The 24,723-nt window shown below is 47.4% G+C and overlaps 2 protein-coding genes and 2 non-coding genes across 4 annotated transcripts; 3 read left to right on the top strand and 1 right to left on the bottom strand.

Moving 5' to 3' along the window:
• The first annotated feature begins 129 nt into the window (after positions 1-129).
• TCP1 (t-complex 1) lies at positions 130-9,342 on the top strand. Its single transcript, XM_037058192.1, has 12 exons — positions 130-383; positions 1,406-1,491; positions 1,697-1,825; positions 3,063-3,160; positions 3,526-3,636; positions 3,932-4,113; positions 4,491-4,617; positions 7,051-7,226; positions 7,601-7,724; positions 8,044-8,236; positions 8,384-8,547; positions 9,057-9,342. The coding sequence occupies exons 1-12, from the start codon at positions 320-322 to the stop codon at positions 9,271-9,273; spliced, it is 1,671 nt and encodes a 556-aa protein (XP_036914087.1). The 5' UTR covers positions 130-319; the 3' UTR covers positions 9,274-9,342.
• On the top strand, positions 3,306-3,442 carry LOC119001662 (small nucleolar RNA SNORA29). Its single transcript, XR_005069617.1, has one exon. It is a non-coding gene; the product is annotated as a small nucleolar RNA SNORA29 (small nucleolar RNA).
• Positions 7,788-7,920, top strand: LOC119001562 (small nucleolar RNA SNORA20). The gene has a single exon (XR_005069607.1). It is a non-coding gene; the product is annotated as a small nucleolar RNA SNORA20 (small nucleolar RNA).
• Positions 9,110-19,256, bottom strand: ACAT2 (acetyl-CoA acetyltransferase 2). The gene is made up of 9 exons (XM_037058260.1): positions 19,124-19,256; positions 18,348-18,482; positions 15,408-15,589; positions 13,692-13,809; positions 12,733-12,876; positions 11,534-11,656; positions 10,833-10,987; positions 10,042-10,152; positions 9,110-9,626 (listed from the first exon to the last, which is right to left on the bottom strand). The coding sequence occupies exons 1-9, from the start codon at positions 19,176-19,178 to the stop codon at positions 9,456-9,458; spliced, it is 1,194 nt and encodes a 397-aa protein (XP_036914155.1). The 5' UTR covers positions 19,179-19,256; the 3' UTR covers positions 9,110-9,455.
• Positions 19,257-24,723: the final 5,467 nt, after the last annotated feature.

The raw sequence follows: 24,723 nt of genomic DNA, 5'->3' as shown, positions 1-24,723 counted from the left end.
TTCCGTTCCACCTTTTGGGGCCTTTGTCATTCGCTCTCTAACGGACCGGAGGTCCTGAGCCCGCCCTCCGCCGGCTCATCACTTCCCGCTCGTTCCGCTTCTCGGCCCCCTCCCCTTCTTTCTTTCCCGCCGTGCCCCGCGGCGGCGCGGGGGTTCTGGGAGAGTGGAGTAGTGTTCCCAGCGGCCCCTGCGGCAACGTCTGGGCCCGTTCCACGCCGTTGCTGACTCCTGCCGCTGTTGTGGCCGCTGCCAGGCGTACGGACCGAGGCTCTAGTTGTCCGCGGTGCGCGTGAAGCCGGAGGTTTACGGTGCAGCGAAGATGGAGGGGCCTTTGTCCGTGTTCGGGGACCGCAGCACTGGGGAGACGATCCGCTCCCAGAACGGTAAGGACGGACAAGGCCTGGGTTGGGTCGACGTGGTGCGCTCCCCCCTCCCTTAGCTCGCCCCGCTTTGGCCGTGGTTACAGTCCTTACAGTCCTTGTGTTTTCTTTCTCTCCCCCAAAAAGGGTCTGGGGTTGGGGTACATGTTCTACCCGCGCCGGTCTCGCCACTTCGGGGGTGGGAGACGCCGCACGTTTCTGAAAACCGCACGGCGTAGGAGTGGTTGGTGTGGGTGCCCGGGCTCTGATGTAGAAAAAAGCGAGCCCTGGTACTGGACCGTGCCTGGAATCCCCTTGGGTTGCTCCGATGCCCTTTTGCTCCGAGTCTAACGATGAGGAGGGCCTCGTTTTAGGACATTAACCAGAAAGTAATAGTTTCAACTGCTCGTGTTACTGATGAGCAAAATGGGCACAGTTCCGACGACTTGCCCATTGTACCTCACCCGTTGTCATCCGCAATAGAGGCCGGGTGCCCGACGTCCAGATGCAGTTCTTACCCCACCTGTCGCCAACAGCTTTTTGAAATAAAAAAAATAGCTGATGAAATTTTAGTTGAATGTTAGCATGAGGGTACTTAAAGTGAATGTATTCTGGTGAACATTGATTCGCATTAAAGCATTTGTTGTTGAGCCTCTTTTGAGAGCGTTTGCCATTTGAAGTCAGGGGTGCCAGTCCCTCTCAGCATAATTTGGTGGATTATTAATTTTTGTCCTGGATGAATTTGCAATACAGTGAGAGGCCTGGGATTCCCGCTTTCTTGATTCACAGATAAAGATGGTTTGCTTTTATATGATTTCTTAAAAAAGATGCCAATTTCTAAAGGAAAAGCCTGGTATAGTATATCTCCCCCCCACCACCAGGTGGCCAAATCTGAAATTATGATTAGTAGATTACCTTGTTATTTTAGGCAAACAGGAGAGATTTGTTGATTTGGAAAATTCAGTGTTGAATATACTTTCTTAACACTGTAATGATTGCCATTTGAAGGAGTGGGTTTTCCTAATTCCATTATTTCATTTCTACAGTTATGGCTGCAGCCTCTATTGCCAATATTGTGAAAAGTTCTCTTGGACCAGTTGGCTTGGATAAAATGTTGGTGGATGATATTGGTGTAAGTACAGCTGGATGTTTCTTTCAGTTAGAAATGGCTTAAATATCTTACTGTGTAAATTACTTGTTTTTAAGCAGAGTGCTGATGTTGGAATGTGTAGTAAAGGTGAACATGTGTATGTTCTAACAGAATGTATGTTGTGTTAATTAGAGAATGTTCTGTTTCTATGGATGATTGTTTATTTTTTCCCCTGCAAATTTCTTAGGATGTAACCATTACTAATGATGGTGCAACCATCCTGAAGTTACTGGAGGTTGAACATCCCGCAGCTAAAGTCCTTTGTGAGCTGGCCGATCTGCAGGACAAGGAAGTGGGAGACGGGACCACCTCTGTGGTAGGTAGTCATCTGGCAAACCACACAAGACTAGTTTTCCTAAATCAGGCTTTCTGAAAGTGGACCACAGTAAGTCATTCGCTTCTGAGTTAGAAGTAGGTTACATACATCAGAGGGAGAAAATTTAATTAGTTTCTTTGGTAGTGATTCAGAAACAAAATTGGCAAAAATTGAGGGTTATAGCTAGTTTGCACAATTTAAATAGAAAAGAAACATGATTTAATATGGTCCCCTCGTTTATGTTTCCCTGCCCTGTGACCTGAGACTTAGAAATGTCTAAAACCTTCCCTTTAAAATTATCTGAAGAAAACAATCTCACTGGTTTTTAAAAACAAGATGTTTTTATGTTTTAAATGTTGACAGGGCATTCTCATGGGCTCTCAGTGGGAGTGGAGAAAGTCAGTAAACACCTGACCAATGACATGATATAAACATGGAGGCCAGCCAGCACGTCAATGTAGAAACACTATTTTTTGGTGAAGAACAGATAATTTGCTCTAAAAAAAAGTGTGGCCATAAAAGAATAGAATCTACCTCTTCTAAAATAATAAAATTGGTCTCTGTATAAGGAAGTTATTTATGATAATAGGAGTTTTTAGTAAAATTATAATCTTGTAAAGAAGTATTTTTGAAGTTTTTTTGATTAAAAAAATTTAGTGTCTAAATGATTTTTATTTATTTTTAAAGCAGTTTTTAAAATCCTCATCCAAGGACATTTTTTTCATTGCTTTTAGATTTTATTTATCTTTTTAGAGAGGGGAGGGGAGGAGAAAAAGAAGCACCAGTTGGTTGCCTCTCGCATGCACACAGCCCAAGCATGTGCCCTGACGCAGGGCGTTGAACCTGTGGCTTTCAGTTTTCAGGACGACTCCCAACCCACTGAGCCACACCAGCCAGGGCTTTGAACGACCTTTAACAAAAACCCAGCAGTAGTAACCTGAGGAGCACTGAGGGGTCGGGCTCTGCACTCCGCTTCTGTCGGACGCCGACGAAGGTGGCGGGTGTGTAGTCCTTTGCTGCTACACCGCAGAGCTAGGTTTTTGGCCAGAATATTTTCCTGGCTCTTGGTTTTGGCCATTTGTATGTGAAATGGTGCAGGCTTCCTTTTCTCAGTTTCTAATTAGTTGCTTTGCTGCCATCGAGATTCCGCTTAGTGTCTGATCGCTTTGGTGTTTAGCGATGGTTGCACACGTTGAGTGTCGGGCTGCTGTGAGAGCGGTGTGTGTGTTCTCAACAGGTCATTATCGCAGCGGAACTTCTGAAGAATGCGGACGAACTAGTCAAACAGAAGATCCACCCCACCTCCGTCATTAGTGGCTATCGACTTGCTTGCAAGTAAGATTGTTTTCACACAGAGAAAATTTTACATTATTGGCTAAAATAATTGTAAACATTTAAAAATGTCTTGTTAACGACTGTGCTTTATTTTGGAAAACTTACATTTGGTTAATATTTGAGGTGAGTAGGGCCAGGATGTTTCCTTCCCGACTGACTGCATTTTCTCCTGGTGGCAGATCTTAGTGGCTATGCTCATGGGACAGAGTGAGGTGCCTGTGAGCTGAAGAGGGAGGGTCTGTCCATGTCCCCGTCCGCCATGAAGTGGCTGCACAGGGCACTGTGCCCCTGGCACTTGACACTGTGATAGAAAAAGGGTTTGTATAGGAAGTTAATTTTTGTTTCCTCTCGCACACTCTAAACAGGGAAGCAGTGCGTTATATTAGCGAAAACCTAATTATTAACACAGATGAACTGGGAAGAGATTGCCTGATTAATGCTGCTAAGACATCGATGTCGTCCAAAATCATTGGAATGTATCCTTGTGGTCCAGTAAAGTTGAGGCTTTTTTGAAAGAACTTGTGGTAGTTTTCATGCCAGGTGGTACTGTGTAGAAATTCCTTGTTTTTTTCCCTGCTCTTCTAGGTGGGACAGTAATGTAAAGTATTCATAGAGGCAGTATGAGTTGCAGACAGTGGTAACGGTATATTAGCACTTTGGTGATGTAAACAATGCTTGTTTCAAAAAGGAAGTGCCTTTGGATCACCCTTGGTTGTCATGTGCATACGTTGTCCATTCCAAGTCTCTTGTTCTCCTTAACCGTTGCCTTAGAAATGGTGATTTCTTCGCTAACATGGTAGTAGATGCTGTACTTGCTATAAAATACACAGATGTGAGAGGCCAGCCTCGCTATCCAGTCAATTCCATTAACATTCTGAAAGCCCACGGAAGAAGTCAGGTGGAGAGTATGCTCATCAGTGGCTACGCACTCAACTGTGTGGTGGGGTCCCAGGGTAAGCCTCGGAGTTTGGTCACGTGCTGAGGAGACTAGCGGTTAAAATGTTTTTTTTTGTGGACTGCATACTGTTCATCTTCAGGTGGACTGCGTCCACGCTGTGTATTTACTGTGCTGTGGGGAATTGTATGTCATGTCAGTTTCTCTTCGGTGACTTAAGCACATAGCTTGGGAAAAATGCAGGTTTTAGAAGACAGTACACATGTTTAATACCATAAAAACGTGATTGTAATGTCAAATGTAACAGTCTAAATTTGTGTTTACATATAGTTTAGTTTAATCTCTCTTATTCTGTTGTTTTGTGCCTGGGTATATGTTATAAAATGTGTTACTGATAGTTATTATAAAGGAACTTAATATTATGTTTAATTATAGGCATGCCCAAGAGAATAGTTAATGCAAAAATTGCTTGCCTTGACTTCAGCCTGCAGAAAACAAAAATGAAGCTCGGTGTACAGGTGGTTATTACAGACCCTGAAAAGCTGGACCAGATTAGACAGAGGTATGTTGAGAGATCATTTTTGACCTTCGAAAAGAGGTGTTTGTAAATTATGCTTCTGCTAGAGCAGGCGACAGTAAACCGAAAAAGAACGAGGGCTGCATCTTGTAGTTACTGCACTGCCTTAGCCGAGCGGCAGAGGGACCAAGCGGTGCAGTGCACTGTGTTCCTCTGTGCGCCGGGCAGGTGCTGGGGGTGCAGAAGGTGTTGCTGATTGATTGGCGCGCTAGAGACCTAGTCGGGAAATGGTAAGTTTTTAATGGTTCGCTGCTTGGTGGTTTTTTGTTTGTTTTTAGTAACTGAACCAAATCTTCAGGAAATCTCTTCCAAGAGTTAGGAATGCCCTCATCTTTTAAATCTGACTGCATGTGTCCCTCTTCTTCCTGATGTAACAGGAAGTGTCCCTCCTCGAAAGGCCAGTCCTTCTGCACTAAGGGTTCCAGACTCCTTCTGCCTTAGAGTCCTGATTGATAGTTTTCTCATCTGTGTCTTCAGCTACTAGGTCTGCTCTTCATTCCTTTCAGATTCTACCTGTAGCTCACACATTTTGCTCCAGTTCCTCCCCATCCTTCTCCACCTATTTACAGCCAGATGTCTCTCAAGGGGTTTGTACCAAAATGTGCCTGGTGCTTTCTCTTCCTTTTACAGCTCTGTTCTCCAGCAGAAGACCACTTGCCAAGGTCACTGGTGACTGAGAGAAATTCACTAGACACTTTCAACCTTCACTTGACCTTTATTCAGCCTTTGACTCCTTTCTTAACACACTTGGAAGGTGGAGAGGATTTGACCCTGCCTCATCTGTATTCTGGGCACCTGCTGCCTCCCTGGTCTCCCCAAGATCGTTCCTCTTTGCCAAGATGTCAGTGGTGGTTTGCAGATTCCCTAATCCATTTCTCTGGGCTCCAAACACGGGTGTATTTGTCTAGCTGGATGTTTTATAAACATCTCAGTCATGCCTGAAACCAAAATTGTGATGATACACAATCTGCTCTTGGTTTAGTGATGGGTACCCTCTATTCAGGCAGAACACTAGAAAATACCTTCTTTAACCTAGTAACTTGTTCCTTTTTAATTTTCCACCAAGACCACCTGATTTCTATCTTCAAGTTAAATCTCAAGTTCGTCTACTTTGCATTTCCATTGTTATGCAAAACTATTGCTTGGGCCCCCAAGCTGGTGGTCTGGAGTTCATTCAGCACTTCCGAGGCCGCGTGTGAATACCTTAGGCCTCTTCTCACTGTGGTCCCCCAACGACAGGCACTGGGGTTCACCAAACTCATCCTCCGCAGGCCCTAGGATGTTTGTCCCTGCACCTGCACCATCTTCTCTGCCTGCCTGCTTTGATGAGTCAACTTTTTACTTACTCTTTAGGTGGTCGGTCTCTCAGAGCAGGTTTTCTCCATCCCTCAGTGTACACTGGGCTCCAGCAAGACTTTCTGTGCCTTGTGTTCTGGCGCTTACCAGTTTTCTCTGTGTTTCCGTGGCTTCAATTACAAGCTCTGAAGGGAGACCCTAAAGGATTTCCTTGGCTTCATGTCCCCCGTTTTTAGGGTAGTGTCTGGCACACAGTACTTGTTCAGTATGTACAAAGGGGTTTATTTTGAGGTTAATCTTTATTTTAAGATGACTTTGATCTTACCTGCCATGCTTTGAATGATAATCAGAATGGCTTCAGTCACCAACATATGCACTCTGTCATAGCTTGCTTGTTATCTCCATCTGCCTGCCTGCCTTCTGGCTTGTCACTTGAATGACAGACACATGGCCTTCAAACTCAGGTTGTTGAAAACCCAGCTCTCCTTTCTCATCCTGCCCCTGGGCTCTTAGCGTGTCCTTTACTCAAGGAGTGGCTGAACCTCCCAGTCACCAAAGCTGTCAACTCTGACTTCTCCCTTCCGGTTGTCTGGGTTCCGTTACTGCCTCCTACGGTTTCCACATTGCCATCAGGGGGTCCTTCTGAAGACACAGCTTTGACCATGCTGCTCTTAGAAAGATTTAACTAAGTCTGAACTCTTCACTACAGGGCTCTGCGTTTTCGGCCCTGCACACGGTTCCTCCTCTTAAGCCCTCTTGACTCCAGCCCCCAGGCTCCTCATCCCGCCCACCAGGGCAGGTTTCTGTCCCCCACGTGCCTGTAATCTCTGCGTTGGCCATGGGACGTGGCTGACAGTCGGAACCCCTGCCAGGTGTTTGAGGGCAGGGACACTCGTTTGTAATCACAGTTCTTGGGGTTGGGGACTCAAATTTGGGGGAAGCTCAGTGGTCATTTTTAATCCCTGGAACTTTTATGTAAAATTGGACTGATTTAAATTCTATTCATAGAAGAGAAAGGTCGGTTACTATTTAATCTGCAGTTATTTTGTGAAAAATACTTACAGAAGTTAAAGCTGGGTTATGTAAAACACAGATGGTATTTTTGGGCTACTTCATCTGTAGAGAATCAGATATCACCAAGGAGCGGATCCAGAAGATCCTGGCAGCCGGCGCCAATGTCGTTCTAACCACCGGTGGAATCGACGATATGTGTCTCAAGTACTTCGTGGAGACCGGCGCCATGGCGGTCAGGAGAGTTCTGAAAAGGGACCTGAAACGCATCGCCAAAGCTTCTGGAGGTAGGTCTTCTGCCGGCTCTCAGGTGTGACATTTCAGGTTACTGTACATGGCCGTGAAGCTGCCCTGGAATGTCAACACTAAGCAGCTTCAAAAACTACCCTTGTTGCTCTTACTTCCTATAATGATCTACAGATGTATTTATAGAGCCATTTTTTACGTAACTGGGAAAGTTCTTTAGTTTTACTGAATTTCTTCACTTCAGTGACAGTTCTATCTTGTACAGAAGGACAGTTGCTTGTCTGATGCCTAACTGGAAACTTAAACTTGCATTATTAGTACATCACCTTTTCATAAATGTTTCTAAATTTAAGACAAGCTATGGAAATATTCATGGAGAACAATGCTTACAAGATCTTTGTAATTATCTTAATAGCAACTATCCTGTCAACCCTGGCCAATTTGGAAGGTGATGAAACTTTTGAAGCCTCAATGCTGGGACAGGCCGAAGAGGTGGTGCAGGAGAGGATCTGTGACGATGAACTAATCCTGATCAAAAAGTGAGAGCTGCCTTCTCAGTTACAGAGCCGGGTCGATTTTATTAGTGAATAAAAGCAGGTCCCTTTCCCATTGATTTGCTGCTCTCGTCTCCCCAGTGACATGAGCAGTTATACGCATGGGATAGAAGAACGCCGGACCACGGTGGATGGGGGTGGAATGGCCGTTTCATCTTTTGCATGCGTGGTCTCGACACTGCTTTCATGTCCCACTGCCCTTATTTAGGCAGGATTTAATCAGTGTGTTTATAATGAGTTAATTCTATGTAGACTTAATTTTAGGAAAGTATTGGTTTAAGAAGTTCACTTTGTTTTTTAATAGCACCAAGGCTCGTACATCTGCATCAGTCATCTTACGTGGGGCGAATGACTTCATGTGTGACGAGATGGAGCGCTCCATGCACGATGCTCTTTGTGTGGTGAAGAGAGTGCTGGAGTCCAAGTCTGTGGTTCCAGGAGGGGGCGCTGTAGAGGCAGCCCTCTCCATATACCTTGAAAACTACGCAACCAGCATGGTAAGAACGTCTAGGAACCCCCCTTTTTCCCCTAAGAAGCTCACAAGAGACCATCTCTAGCATTTTGATAATACACCTCATCTCAGATCTTGGCTGCTCTGAGTTTTGTCTTCTTGTGTGAAGACACCTTATTGTCTTCCTTCTTAGGGGTCTCGGGAACAGCTTGCTATTGCAGAATTTGCGCGATCTCTTCTGGTCATTCCTAATACACTGGCAGTGAATGCTGCCCAAGACTCCACTGATCTGGTTGCAAAGTTAAGAGCTTTTCATAACGAGGCTCAAGTTAACCCAGAACGCAAAAACCTAAAATGGTAAGTACACAATTTCTCTGTCATTTTCATTGTCATCTGTAGCTCATATATCAGTCTTGTTTTCCGGTAACTTTTATTAGCATTGATGTGTCTGAAGTTTGTCCTTAACCACTCCTCACCTGAGTAGTTACTTTACCTGCAGGACAGTCCCACAGAGGAATAGTGGAGATTATTTGGGGCCAATCCACAGCTATTTTAAAGCAACCCCTTTGTAAGTTACTAAATGGTTTAGAAAGTTTCTGTGCTGATTCTGTCATTCATAAAGAACTACTTTAGTCTTTATTATTATTGAAGAGTTTTACTGATTTTAGAGAGAGGGAACGGGAGAAACATCAGTTTGCTGCCCCACTTATTTATGCCCCCAACAGGGCATCGAACCCACAGCACTGGTGTATTGGGATGACACTCCAACCCACTGAGCTACCCGGCCAAGGACAACCATTGTAAAACTAGGATAGGATGAGTATGCGTTGTAAAACATTATCCAAGATTTTTTTTCTGAATTACAGGATTGGTCTTGATCTGATTAATGGCAAACCTCGAGACAACAAACAGGCAGGAGTGTTTGAACCAACCATAGTTAAAGTGAAGAGTTTGAAATTTGCGACAGAAGCTGCAATTACCATTCTCCGAATTGATGATCTTATTAAATTACACCCAGAAAGCAAAGATGATAAGCATGGAGGTTATGAAGACGCTGTTCACTCGGGAGACCTTGATGACTGATCTGATTCGCTCTTATTTATAAGGTGCAGCTGTCTTGTATATCCCACATTAAAGGACAACCAGCTGTCAGCCTCCTGTGCGTTCTTGTGAGGTGGAAGATGGCGTCCAGCCTCACGTTGCTCTTGATTTCATGTTAGTGATTGCTAGTGTAGAAAGAAAGGAGCTTCAGGATGAGTTCAGGCTCACCCTCTCTGGACACACATCGCTATCCCCATCCCGCCCCCAATGCACAGGGCAGCAACACCGCGACGCCCGCCCTGTCTCTCCATTGTGTGTAGCAGGGTGACCAGGATCCGGCAGCCAGACGCCCCGAGAGGGTGGCCCAAGGCTATTGCCCCTCCTTGAACGTTGACCTAAGGGGGGAAAGATTTGTTACTCTGGTAATCAGTCAAAATCCTAAACTATGACCTTTGTCCTCTTAACGCTATACCAGTAAGCCACCCTTTTCCACTGCTTAGGAACTGGTTTATACCTTTGTGACATCTGTCCTGACCCTTCCCTTATTCCTTAGTTTAAAAAAATTGTTAAGACCCTGTTCCTATTTCAAGTAAATGATGTCAAGGATTTTTGCCTTGGGAAGCAACAAGATAAGTGAACCTGTGAGTCCCAGCAGGGACTTCAGTCTCATAGCCACCCATTTCGACTGCGTGGCCCGTGTCCGGGACATACCATGTAACTACACACGTGGGGTTTGCTGTTTCCAGTCTTAAAACTGCATTGTGCATGTCTGCCTGCAAGCTGTCCTCAGAACTGCTTGCTTACGTTTACCTTCTCCGGGTTTAATCCAAGTTCCTTGGATACTGCCACAGACAGGGCTGCAAAGGCCTCGTTGATTTCAAATACATCCACATCCTCCAGTGACCAGCCTGCTTTTGCAACCTACAGGAAAGATGAATGGGGAAGGTCTAAAAACGGTGGGCCCACTCTTCACTGTGGGTGACAGTGGGATATACTGCGGTATTGAAGGGTCTCGAAAAGCTGCCAGGCGGGTTCCTGAATCAGCCTAGTGGTGCCACGTTTTGCCCAGACACCAGTTCTAAGACACTCAGACTATCTCAAATGTTGAACCAGTAACACCTGTCCTCCATAGGAGAGGTGATAACAGCAGAACCAGTGCCCCTAAAGCAGGGGTTTCACCAGGGGCCACATAGCCTCACAGTTGCCTTTGAAGGGTCCAACCTAATTTTAGGACTATAAATGTAACTACTCCTTAACAGTTAAGAGCTTGGTGCTGCTGCCAGGTAGAGACAAGGTGGAGGGCTGGGTTCGGCACACAGGCCTTGTGTTTGCCACCTGTGCCCTAAAGCACATGATCCAAATATATAGGGCAGGAAATGAATGAGCTCATTTGAGGCTCACTAGAAGACTTTCATAAAAGGGAAACAAAGCCAGTACAACCTGATAGGAATGAAGATAAAAGCAAAATCAAGCTCAGTCTTGGCATTTTGGTGTGGAAAGCACCTTGGAAGGTTTACAGAAGGCAGAGCTTGAATGTAGAGCGGCAGGTTATTGTGCTAGTACCCCAGACGGAAACCAACCGAATTCAGAACTAGACTCACCGCCTGCTTTACTGCTGGAATGGGCCCTGTTCCCATAATGGAAGGCTCCACACCGACTTGTGACCAGGAGACTATCTGTGCCAGAGGGGTAAGCCCGCGAGCGTCGGCTTCCGACTTCCTCATGAGAACCACCGCCGCAGCGCCGTCGTTGATTCCTGCGAAAGGCGACTGTCTCGGTGTCTGGAGCAGTGCTCGTGAACTTCCCTGTGTACCTGTGCTCACCTCTGACACTCAAAGACACGAGCTAACGCACCTTGGCAAAGCCATCCTGCCATATTTCAGATGGCGTGCACTTAGAAACGGTACCTTAGGCAACATGACATAACTGACCACAGAACATCCCAATGGGAGGAAACGGAAATAGTAAAGCAGTGGGGAAGGGGAGACCGACAAGAAATGGAAGCAGCAGCCTCATCCTCACAGAAGGCTATGGACTCTGGGTCTGGGAAAGGACAAAGGTCGTCGATAAAGGGCTCCCTAGTTGGCTTTTGCATCTGTCCATCTATTTGGGAAAGCTGAGCCATTCATTCAGTATACAGGATAAGTCAATCAAATATGGAGAAACTAGTGATTACATCTGAAAACATTTTCCCCTAAAGCAGCTAAAACAAAGTTTTAGAATAATGTGTACACATAGTTAATGAGATAAAAGAAAAAAAGGCATTAACCTGGCAGACAGACCAGAAGATGGCATGTCTCACCTGAAGCATTTGCTGCGGTCACAGTCCCTGTCCCATCTGTGAGAAAGCAAGCCTTTACTTTAGACACAGCTTCCACGTTGCACCCGTGACGGGGAAACTCATCTGTTTTAACTTCAGTGAGACCTGAAAAAAGAAAATGAATTAACCCTGGATGAGAGCAGAGATGGCAGGAACATTTATTATAAAATACTTTCATTCCAACAAAAAGATATACATAAATAAAAATTGTTGTGTTAAAGCATTTGCCCTGACAGGTGTGGCTCGGTTGGGAGTCATTCTGCAAAGTGATTCCCAGTCAGGATACATGTCTGGGTTGTGGTCTTCATCCCTGGTCGGTGCACATGAGAGGTAACCGATCAGTGTTTCCTTTCTCCTTCCCTTCCCCTCTCTCGAAAAATAAATAAATTTAAAATGTTTTATGAGTGTTGTTGTCAGTAGACAGTTGGAGTTTCCCATACCCACAACCCTTTCCGAGGAAGGTAGGTACAGGCAGTTCTTTGTGTAAAACGGCTATGGTCTCGGGCACGGGACTGGACCCGGGAATGTGAAAGTCAAGCTCGTGAGGGTGGGACATAAGAGCTGTCAGTTAACCACACTCACAGAACTTGAGCCCCAGCTGGTGTGGCTTGGTGGTTGTGTCACCCTGCAAACAGAAAGGTTGCCAGTTCGATTCCTGGCCAGGGCGCAGGTTCTGTCCCCGGCCCTGGTCAGGGCACCTGTGGGAGGAGGCACCAAATGATGTTTCTCTCTCTCATCAATGCTTCTCTTTCTTTCTCCCTCCCTCTCCCCTAAAATAAAACATGAAAAAAAAAGGGACCCAAAAATATCCACCCAAGAAATACGAAATGCACACAAGCAGCAGAAAGTAACGGGTGTTTACTTGTGGAAGAGACCTGTCCTGGGAAAGGTCAGCTGCTGCCCCTCACAGCTCTGAGCTGGAGCCCTGGGGGGGGTCTGTGCTGCCTCCCAGGCAGTGTGGACTCCTGGGGTCGAGAGTGGCTGAGCGCTGGCACAGTGTCCCATAGACACCTCACCCCACACCCATACTCAGGTGCACCCAGATCTCTCCTTTAGTTACAACCTGAAAGATAGAGCTAGCATGCAATTTATGAACAGTCCCATCTATTAGTCTTCTGAATATTACTCTTACTTGTAAATAGCCTTGTTGATGTTTAAATCATTAGGATTTATATACCCACCTTTTCTAGAAGTTACACAAACTGGTACAATCTCTTTGTCAAAATGGCCAGCTTTCTGTGCACTCTCTGTCCTGTTCTGGGACAGAACTGCAAACTTGTCCTGATCTTCTCTATTCACTTGCCATTTTTTGGCTACATTTTCAGCTGTGGAAAAAATAAAGCAAAACCAAACATCTTCAGGAACTGGCTCTTGGTCGCTCCAGTGCTTCTGAAACAAGCACTGACCGCCCACCACCAGCAGGCTCCCAGGTAGGCCGAGAGACTGAGTTCTGCATACAACCCTGCCTCCCACTGGCAATGGGTGTGAAAATGTCGGCAGGGACTTTATCAAGAAGCCATTTTCTTTCTCTGCTTCCTTCTGTCTTTTCCTCTGTATGTAATTTTAAACTTTCAGAAGTTTCCTTTATTTTTGTCCCAGCTGGTTCCTCATTCTTTCTGAACCATCTGAAAGTTAAAGATACCGTGCTCCTTTACCCCTAAACTTCAACGTCGGTGTGTATTCCCCTCAAACAAGGCCATTTGCGAATACAACCGCAGCTTTCAGAATCAGGAAGCAGAGCACTGACATGTTACCACTCTCTAATTCTTGGCCCACATTCCAGTTTCACCTGTTGTCCTGATCCTGTCCTTTACAGCTAATTTATTTCTTCAGGACGCAATCCAGGATCATACGCTGCATTTCAATGTCAGTTTCTTTAGTGTTTTATTTTGGGAGAGTTCCTCAGACTGACTTAGTGTTTCTTAACCTTGTTATTTTGAAGAGCAAGGACAGTTCGGTTGTCAAATATCCCTGATTTGGGTTGGTTGTTTCCTCAAGATTAGACTAAGATTATGCAGAAAAGCAAGGCGTCCCACCAAATAGGATTTCATAACGAGGAGGGGAGCACCTGTGGAGCCAATCAGTATATGCCTTTTTAACCTTTTTACAACAAACATGTCTTCAGTGACGTGTGCCTTACCTGTGATGCCCATGTGGTACTTGTGAAAAGCATCTGTAAGGCCGTCGCACAGAATGCTGTCAGTCAGCGGCGTTTCCCCCATCCTGACTCCTGTCCTCAGGTGAGCCAGGTGAGGAGCCTGGAACAAGTACCAATGAATTTAGGCTTGGTGAGAGCTAGTCCTCGCCCCAGGATCCCACTCTTAACTATCCAGTAGTCCCTAAGTTCCACTCCCCTTGTGACCCTTCTCCCCAGCTCCGGCCCATCTTCCTCCTCACCCAGGGTCCAGGGCCCGAAAACCCCCAGAATCAGCAGACCAGCCCACCTTTCTGCTCTTGGGAGCCTGTTCCTCTCCTACTTACCCATTTCCGTTTTCTGTCAAACCTATCCCTGCTCTGTCCTCTTTCTTTTTTTATTTTTATTTTTTTTAACATCAATGTATGGTTGCCTTTCATGCATCCCCTGCTGGGAGTTGGCCTGCAGGGAACCAGCCTGCAACCCAGGCATGTGCCCTGACTGGGAATCGAACCACGATCCTCTGGTTCGCAGGCCCGCGCTCAATCCACTGAGCTACACCAGCCAGGGCTGTCCTCTTTCTTTAAGAACCTCATTCTTTCTTTCCAAACAGAGAACTAGTTTCTGCTTATCAGGGGTGTCAAACTCATTTTCACCGGGGGCCACACACATCAGCCTCACAGTTGCCCTCAAAGGGCCGAGTGCAATTTTGGGACTGTGTAAATGCAACTGCTCCTTAACAGCTAAGTGACAGCTTGGCGCTGCCTGCCAGGTAGAAACAAGGTGGAGGGCTGGATTCCACCTGTTGGCCTTGTGTTTGCCACCTGCAGCTTAAGTGGTACTAACAGTGTGTTACTTACTTTGATGGGAGACATAATACCCATGGTGAGAATAATCAGGTTGCCTAATTAACTGATGGGGAGGGATATGTAGGTAGGGTATCGCCTTAACTCTTACCAACTCAATGGCAGCCACAGCAGAACACAAGGATTTGGAGTCAGAAGACCTGTGCTTGAATCCTGGCTCTGGGCCTCAGTGAATCACAATGATACCTTCTACCCTCCAAGGGCCGTTGTGGTGGCACGTATACAAGCACCTCTGGAGCACTGCACTTACTGAGTGTGACACCTCCAGCTGCCCCTCCTGGGCCTCAACAATGGCTGGGCTGAAGGGGCCTCTGGCTAGGGGGTCCCAGGGCAGACCTCTGAACTGCCTGTATGAAGTAGGGTATACTTTTCCTCTTTGTTGTGGCAGTTCGAGGGATGGAACTTGGTGAAGCAAATCCCACCTTGCAAACTTATTGGAGAAGGGCACTGCTCAGTGGCCCTCTTTTCTACATTTTACACCTCCCAAAGGTCAACGGAATTTGGCCCCTGGGGTCCTCCTTGTCATGTGCAGGAAGGTAAGAGGCAACATGTTTTTGACTTTTCCTCAACATGAGAAAGAAGTTTAAGACCAAGGACATCTACTGACTACCATTGCAGGTTTGATTCAGAAAATACTTTATGCTTCGTTAGCATTTTATACAAATCATTCTGTTCTAATCACACTGGTTGACAGGCTTTATCTTCAACCCAAATTTCTCACCTAATCTGGAAAATAATTAACATTCAGGAAGGGATCGAGGCTGGATCCACTTTTGTTTGTTTCCTGTTTGGTCCCAGCTCCGCTCTGAGTTTGCCAGCGGGAGCTCTGTGACGGCCACCTCGCCGGAGGTCTCACCTTGCTCATGCTTTCCATGCCTCCGGCAACCACGACGCTGGAGTCTCCCGTCCTGATGGCCTGGGCTGCGAGGCACACGGCTTTGAGGCCCGACCCGCAGAGCATCTGGCAGCTCCATGAGGGAACAGAGTAAGGCAGCCCTGCACCCACACTGGCCTGTCGGACGGGATTCTGCCCGCAACCTGGAGGAGGGACACAGGGGCCTCTCAGCAACCCAAACTAAAACGTTCGGGGGGAGGCGCATGCTGAATCAGGAGGCGGCATCTGGGCCTCCTGCTACTGTCAAGGCAAGCTCTCCCAGGGGCAAAGAGGCCTAGGCGCACCCCACATCTGCTCCCGTCCAGCCCTCACGCACATATGATCTCGTGCTGCTCCACGGACATTCGTGGATGCCAGCCTTCTTCTCCACGAGGTTACTGATGCATTAGGAACACACTGTCTTCTGGACCTTTTCATGCGGCTTGAATAAGCCCACACTCCCTCATCAAGTAAGGGCTTTGGCCTGAACAGGGGCACTGATTACATCTCTAACTAGGCTGTGTGCCCTGTGGCAGCTCCGATGCCTCAGCCGTGGGAAGGTAAGAGGGTTCCTGAAAGCAGAAAATCTCTCATGAGAAGCACTTCTTTCCTGAATGTTCACCACACCTTGGTCAACTGGTTACGCAACCAGTGACGCACAACAGAAACTGTGGGGGAGTGCTGAGAGAGTTGGAAGAAACATCACACACTGAATTTAATCAAGGTACCAGTATACAGGATACCACTGAAAGTATCAGATGTTCTCAGTCACCACTGTCTGTACCGGAGGGTCGGTCAGTGTCTGAGCAGTGGTCATTCTACTGCAAACTACCCACGCACCCCGCCCAGCAGCTTGCCTTGGGGAGGCTGCTGGAAAAAAACGAGGGAATGGGTCATTGACAAAAATATAGAGGTTACAGTCATCACAATGTTATTAATCTGGGACGTTGTGAGTAGATGCAGGAAAAACATTAAAAAGAATATTAAAATATTCTGAGTTACACTCATAGGACACTAGTTAATGAAGAAGGCAATATTATTTCAGGTTCCTGCTTTTTTAAAATTGATTTTAAAGAGAGAGGAAGGTAGAAAGAAACATCAGTTTGTGGTTCCACTCATATGCGTATTCTTTGGTTTAGAGACAAAGGGAGGGGGAAGAGAGAAATGTTGATTTATTGTTCCATCCATTCACTGTTCCTTGTATGTGCCCTGACTGGGGACTGAACCCACAAACCCTGGCACACCAGGACACTCCAACTGAGCTACCTGGCCAGGGAAGGTTCCTGCTTTTTAAGCTACCATGAATTACAAATGCATTTAAGTAAATAAATCCTTTATAAAAATTTTAGCCCTGGCTGGTGGGACTCAGTGGATTGAGCTCCAACCTGTGAACCAAAGGGTCACTTACTGGATTCCCAGTCAGGGCACATGCCTGGGTTGCAGGCCAGGTCTCCAGTAGGGGACTCGTGAGAGGCAACCACACACTGATGTTTCTCTCCCTCTCTTTCTCCCTCCCTTTCCTTCTGTCTAAAAATAAATAAAACCTAAAAAAAAACAATTGTATGAATTTGTTCATAACCCTCGTCTTCAGGTATTTTAGAGTTAAGAAATGAATGTTGAGCATAATTAATTAGTAGTTTAGCATTTAACAGAATTTGAGATCCATGAGAATGAGGATTTCTACCTTTTATGAGCATTGCTTAACTCTAGCTGTTAGGATCAGTAAGTACGTGGCACACAGCCAGTGTTTTTGTTATATGATTGTGGAAGTATTTGTTATATGATTGTGGAAGAGATCTGTGCTAAAGGGCAGGTGTGGACTGAGGGGTTGGCTCGACTTCAGACCTTGCCTAAGTGATTAAACCTCTCCTAATCTCACCCACTCGCTGACTCACTGTTCAGTGAGGTAACGAGAGCACTAAGCCTGTGCTTCAAAGGCCCAGCACTAAGCAGACCCCCAACAGACACAGCTCCATGTTCGTTAGAACACGCGCAGATGCTGGAGGTGAGATGTGGAAACGACAGCAGAGAAGCCAGCAGGTGACTACCCCGGGGCAAGTAAGTGTGAGTCGAGAAGGAAGGGGAGAGGGACTGAAGGGGCACTCATGTATTTAAAGCCCCGAAGAGTCGTGAGAAAGCAGCATGCTTCAGTGTTCAGGTCCATACAGAGAAGCAGGGGGAGGAGAACTGGGAAGAGAAACTACAGAACTGCCATGTAAATACACAGAAAAACGGGCCAGGTCTCAGAGAGGGTAAGGATAAAAGCTGATTGTTAGTGAGCATTATCAATTATTGCTACGAATAATTAGAACTGATGTTACTGAGTGATGAAACCAGTTCTAATGAACTAATTAGGAACTGGCAGGAACTGCTGGTCTGTTACACCCAGCGGGAATCAGGAGACAGGAGCACTTGGGTGACTTAGCTGGCCCATCCCAGCAGTGATTCAGCCCGTCTGTGAGTAGCGTGAAGCCAACTGCCTTACCAGCTCCTAAGTGAGACCTGTGGGGGCAAGGACCTTACCTGCATTGTTGGAGCCCTCCCCCAACACCTAGCACAGGAGTGCGGGGTACGAAAGAGGAATTCAATGTATTTTTATTGAATGTGCACCACTTTAGGGGAATATGGGGGGAAGGGCCATGCATCCTCTCTCATGTGCCACGCTAGCCCGGCTTCTAAAGAATGAAAAGGCAGTGGAAGATGGTGGTCTAGGGTCATTCAGGAAAAGCATATTAAAGATGCTGAGTGGAGAGAAGCTATTCACGGGTCCTGGCAAAGGGGGCAAGAAGAAGAATTCTAACAGAAGGAACTCTGTGAGCCACTTATATGGAGGCAAGATCAAAACTTTGGGTGGGGGACGGGGGTCGTTGATGGGCTGCTTCTAATAAACATAACCCTCTGCCAGGATCACGGAGGAGTTACCTGCTGCCAAAACATGTCCAAATATGACTTCTGACACCTCTTCGGGAGCCACAGCAGCCCTCTTCAGGACTTCTTTGATGACAGTTGAGCCCAGCTCATGGACAGGAACGGTAGACAAGGCACCATTGAAGGAGCCTAGGACAGAAGGGAAAGCGAAGGCGCTGAAGAGGCCGCCCACGGCGGGTGGACCAGCGGACCCGGGCTCTCCCCCTGCGCAGGCGCCCTCGGCATATCATTGGGGTACAGAGCCGAGCGCGTGTGACTCACAGCAGCCTAGACCTCCGCAGGAGGATCCCAGAGCGCGCGGAGAGCCATGGACCCGCGGGAAACTGGCCGGTCCATCCCCACGTCCCAGCACAGGGGCCACGCTGCCCTAACAAAAGAGGTCGGCCCTCTCCCACGTCCAAGGGCTTTGAACGCTACAGTACTAAGGAGAAGGCAAGTCACATTATCACCCTGGGACCACCAGCAAGACCTCGGCCGGGTGCCCCAACTCCGACCACCCAGCAGCCCCGCTCCTGAGGCCACAGGGCTGAGATAGCCAATCAGGAGGTCGCGAGAGAGCGCCTCTTTCAGTCAGCCAATGGCAGAGTCGGACGGCGCAGTGGCTCTACCCGGAGAGCCAATCAGAGCACGCGAAAAAGAACTATCCTCACCAGGCGAGGGGGTGCGGGCCTAATGGACCGGCCCGGGGAGGCGTGAGACCCCTAGTTTTGAGGATCCCAGGCATCCCAGGCATCCCAGGCATCCCCGCGCAGGACCCGCCAGCCACTCACCTATGGCGGTCCGCGCCGCCGAGACGATAACCACGGGGTCCGAGTCCGCACTCATCCTGCCACAGGACCACTTCACGCTGCTGAGAAGACTGTGCGGCAGCTAGCAAAGAAAGATTGACCACCCTGAGGGGAGGAGCTCCAGATCGCCCCCGCCCACCGCCTGCGCAGGCGCGAGGGCGGGCCGGCGGGGCGGGGCGGGGCCCGGAGGCGAGAACCACCCCCACACCCCCCCCCCTCGCCCCGAGTAAGAAAGTCACCGCCCACTACCGCTTGAGACTAGTGTTGCATTTTCTGTCGACACTTTTGTTTTGGGAGGGGTGTTGGTTTTTTTTTAAATTCAGTGTTTTGCGAGTCAGTGAAAGCGTTCACCCACCATTGGAATCCCAGTGGCGAGAACATCAGTGCGAATCCTGCAGGCCCGAGGCCCGCGCCGCTGTGTGCCTCGGCTGGCCCGGCTTCAGAAGCGCCGCCCCCACGCCCCACGCCCCACGCCCCGACCACCGTTTCGCCAAGGAGCCCATTGGGGGTTCACTTGGTCCTCGCTGCAGTTCCGTGGGCGGACTCCGTGCTGTGTCGGGTCAGCTCCACGTGCCTCAGTGCCGCACAAGTCAAAAGGATTGCCTCTGGCTGTAGTGTGCACAGTCCGAAGGGGAGAGTCTAATTCGTCAAACCTTTCCCGGCTTTCTGCCCCTTCCTGGGCCAAGTTCAAAGTCTGTCAGAGCTCTGTAGGAACCCGAACTTCTCGCCCCAGTCCTGTTGAAGCCCCAGATCTGGCTGTGTTCCCCTGGACACACCTCGCAGGCACACCTCCCCGACAGAGGTCTGGCTTTGTCATACTCTCTCTAGCACCCGGGACAGTGTCGGACGCGCGGGAAGGACTTGATGCTTACCAAATGTTAATAAATGTTGAGGATTATCATCCAGAAGCTTTAACAATACCCAGAGCTGCGTGCAGCCCTCTCTCCGTAAGACAGAGGTTAGAGTCAGCCAGAGACTTGGAGATTTAAAGTTCTAAACCGGACAAGCTCAGCGGAGGCCCGCGTGGCGGCCCTACACACTCAGAGACAGAAAGGAGCCACGTAGATGATCTGAACAGAAAAGCTCCTCACTAAAAGTCAGCCATGGCGAGTCGTCGCGTCCCAGGCCTGGACAAAGGTCCTTTTTTACCTGAAGTCAGCCTGTCTGTTGGCTGTGGGCATCTGAGAACATTCGTTCTCTGGAATATGGGAACGATCCCCTTCCCAGATCCCCCCAGATGCTCCCGCTGCCCCAGAGCACAAGCCCACAGAGCCCCTCGTTGTCCCCGTGTGCCCCGCGTAACCTCTATGCCGTCCCCCCACCACCCGGTGTGGCAGTGTGCTCTCCCCAGGAGTGTGTCTATCCGTTTGAGTCTTTCTCCAGTCTGCGAGACCGCCTGGCTTCGCTTTCTCCTGCCCCTTAATCTACCACCGGTGAATTTCATGTACCCCCCTCCCTTTCATGTCTTTTTTTTATTGTTGTGTATAAAACGAGCTGCAAAACTGCCATTTTCTGGAGCACTTTTTCAGTCGAGAGTTTTGCTTCCCAGCAATTGTCAGTTTGGCTCAAATACACTCATAAATAATTCTGTATGGGTCAGTCTGGACATCTCTCAACTCAGCACAAGTATTTGAGTAATGATGATCATCGAACCACCATCGGCTGTCAGTATTGGCAAAGTGTGTTTGAGTCAAGGGTAAACACTTGGGTGGGCTAAGCAGGGATGGCTGGGATTTCATGGTTATTAGAGATGATACATTTCACCCCTTTCCATGAATCTAGTTCTGGTGACTGATTTCCAGCATCCATTTTACTCCATCAAATTAGCCTCAGCCTTGGCCAATGTACAAACATATGACCCATGCAACCAAACTATGAAACAGATTTTCCTTATTGTTTGAGCCAGAAGTAAGCTTCTCTGACAAGCCGACAGAAAGCATCCTGACTTATCCGGGCTGATTTCTTGGTAGGAAGTTGAGATTTTTATATGTTTGGTAAACCGGGGAGAAACAACCTAACGTGTTAGCAAAGAAAGGGCTTCTAGACAGGCAGTGCAGCTTGTTGAGAACACTGGAGCAGACTTGGTTGCAAGCTTGTAGAAAGAAAATCTGTTGAAAAGCCTGGGAAATCCTCCTGAAAGACTCAAGTAGACTGAAATGTCATTCAGTCCTGGGAACCTACATCAAGACTTGAAAGAGAGCTATGTGGATGGGTCAGACAAAGCAGAGAAGATAACTAGTGTAAGCCCCAGAGCTGGGTGGTGGCGAGGGAGAAGCTGGAGGGCCTGGTACAGTGATGAACCTGGGCAGTCCTCCCCAGGAACTCAGCAGTGACTCTCAGAATCCTCTGCCCAGACTGTGTTCCCTGTCTGGAAACAGGAGAGTCCAAGGAATTTAAGGAGCCTGCCCCTTAGCTTCATGCTTTATTCTGTCCCAGGAGCTTCTTATATCTCTGGCCACTCCTGTGTCTTTTGTGGGCTTACTTTGACTGCTCCTGAATATATTCTCTGAGTCTTACTTTGCATAGGAACCCTGGGTAACACGGTCATTCCCATGGCTTCAGTTATCACCGTTTGGGGACAGCTCTGACATCTCTAACCTAGTTGTCATCGGAGCAAACAAGCCCTCTCCATTAAAACGTCCCATAAGCACATCAAATTGAACACATCTAAACCTAACTCATTATCTCCACCTCTTTCAGCCGCTGTTGCTTCCATGTTCAAAATGTCAGCGAGCACTGTAACTACCTTTGTTAACCAACCTACCACATAGCATTCCACTTGGGGGTCTTCCTGGAGGAAATGATGCCTATCTCCTGCAAGGTACTCCTTGGCATCCTGTTTCTGTTTATCCTGTATTATAATCCCTATTTCCATCTGTCTCCTCTACTAGGCTCCATGAGCTTTGCAGGATGATCTTGTTATATGGCTTCATGCACAGCTTCAAGCACGTTATGGTCATTAAATAGGAATACTAATATATTCTTTATGCCCCGTGCCTGACACAGCTATGAGTATATTCTGGGTGCAAGAAAAGTATTCACCCGTGTCCTACCTGGGGGCTCCATCCAGATTCAACTGAAGAGCAAACACTGAGGAGATAATTGCTTGTGTTTGTTTCATGGCCACAGCAGCACCTGCCCTCTGAGGAGTCCTCACAGGCCCTCATCAGTTACCTGCTCAAAGCTCTGCATGGGCCAGGTGGGGACTAAGAATAATGAACAGGTGAAAGAAGAAATCATTCTTACACCCGGATCTAGGATCACAGTCTACCTCGGCTGGGAGGAGAGCGAATGAGGAACCACTGTGAGAGCCATGCTCTGAAGCCAGCATCTCCTTAGGGGGCCTTACATGGGTCCGGGCCGGATTTTAGCAGAAGGCAGAATTCACCCACCTCCCATGCATCAAACTCTCTTGTTGGTCTGAAGGGCTGGGGTAGGAAGTGTGCTCCTTCCAGCAGGGGTAACTCAGTGCTCCCTTGATGGGTCCCGATCAAAGATCAAAGGTAATGGCCTTACCCAGGGTTGTAAGACATGTTCATTATAACCCTGGGAATAAATGAACTCTCCAGAAAGTGTCATCAGAGAAGAGCAGTAGGGATGACTGGGTACAGGACAAACCACCATTAATGAAAAATAACACCTGAGAGGAAACTGTTAAGAAAGAATGGCTTTGGATTATGTTTCCAAGTATCCCCAAAACTAGATTGGTCAGTTGCATCGAATACGGCCGAGAGGCAGAACACACACCTAGCCAGCCCTGTTACAAGCACTTCAGCAGTTAATTGCACCCATTAAACCTTATGTGGAGATGGCAACTGGTACACCAAGGCCCGACTTTGGCGAAACGTTCACCACCAGCATTTCCTACAAGGACCAAGTGAACCGCTTGAGACCAAACCCTCTTACCTTAGCCAGCATCTTGAACTATATACTTCAGATCTTTACAAGTTGCATTTATTTCCATCATTGCATTAACATTTCACATGATTGTTTTCAACTAGTATGTTTGGGCACAGCAACCATTCAGACTGCTGTGAGATGTCATCCTCAGAAGCACAGGTGACATTTCACTACCTGATTCCGGGATGTATTATGCCACAGTGGCCAAGTCTGGCTTCTTGTTGAGAGTGCCAGCTTCAGGGTGTTGTACAGGGAGCTTCTGTGACGGCACCCTCCAGTGCGGCTCCAACACTTGCCAGCCCTTCAGCAACCCTTTCAAGCCCATTTCTTGTTGTGTCCATGGGGATTCCTTCTCTGTGCCTGTCTCATGGAGTGATCATGAAGATCACAATGCATATAAAATACCTGTCAGTTTCTGGCATGTACATACTCAGTAGATGTCAAAAAACATCTTTTTTTTTAACCACCTTCGACTCTCTGGGAACATGTGTAAGTAGAAACATTCTTAATCTTGGACTTCAGCTGTCCTTAAAAATTAACTGTCAGCCCTGGCTGGCATAGCCCATTGGATTGAGTGCAGGCTGGGAACCAAAGTGTCGCTGGTTCGATTCCCAGTCAGGGCACATGCCTGGGTTGCAGGCCAAGTCCCCACTCGGGAGCACACGAGAGGCAACCACACATTGATGTCTCTCCTTCCCTTCCCCTCTCAAAATATAAATTAAAAAAAAAACTAAAATCTTTTTTAAAAGTATCTGTCTTTTGCAGCACTCATCAAGCTTTTGCCAAATTCTGGGTTTCTAAGAGACATCTAAAAAGTGCTTTCACGCCCACTGGTCCGCCCTGAGAAGTAACAGGCTTTTAACAGAGGAAGTCAACACAGGCAGCTCCCTTTTCTCTTTGACATCAAAGGTGTCATGATCCATTTCCTTAAAGCTCCTCTTTTTTCTCTTTCAGAGAGACTGACCAGTCATTTGTGTCTGGGGTAGTTCCACCAAGGGAGATGGTGTGTCCCCGGTGCTGGGACTTCACTGAGACAGCGGTGGCGGCTAACCTTCACGGAGCAGTCGTGGTGTGCTTGGCACTGCGGTAGCACTTTTGGCCTTACCACTTTTACTGGTCACACCAGCAATGAGAGCCTCCAGTTCGAGAAGCGGAGAGTGTGGCCCCTGCTCCACCTGAAGTTCTCTCCGCCAAGTTACTCACCTGGTAATGCAAACTCAACAGAAGCGTGGACACTGGCAGTGACACGTAATAGGCCTACACAGAACTGAGTCATAAAATGATACTAACAATTGAACAATTAATTTCCTATTGCACACCAATGACTGTATAATACCAAAAGAAAAATTTCATTTTTTGTTTAAATTGGGCAAGTTAAAAGAACATATACAACAGAAAACAAAACCAAAGACCACAATACTTGATAAACCAAGGGAATATTTAGTATTTTAGTACACACCAAAATGTTTATCATTACCACGTTTACTCAGCATTGTGTATGCTGGTTTACTTACCTGAACACTGCACGGAAGGTTAAGACATGAAATGCAATAAATACACCATGTGAGACCAGATAGATTTGTGTGCCAGTTAAACAAACAAAGCCACAGCAGTTTTCAGATTAAGTTGTATCTCAGTTTCAAGTATCATAACTCCACTTCTCAGGTTCCCCGGTACTAATA

This window comes from Sturnira hondurensis, unplaced genomic scaffold (genome assembly GCF_014824575.4).
Source record: "Sturnira hondurensis isolate 20B ecotype Veracruz unplaced genomic scaffold, ASM1482457v3 Scaffold0000167, whole genome shotgun sequence".
Lineage (NCBI taxonomy): Eukaryota > Metazoa > Chordata > Mammalia > Chiroptera > Phyllostomidae > Sturnira > Sturnira hondurensis.
This window is presented reverse-complemented; position numbering and strand designations above follow the sequence as displayed.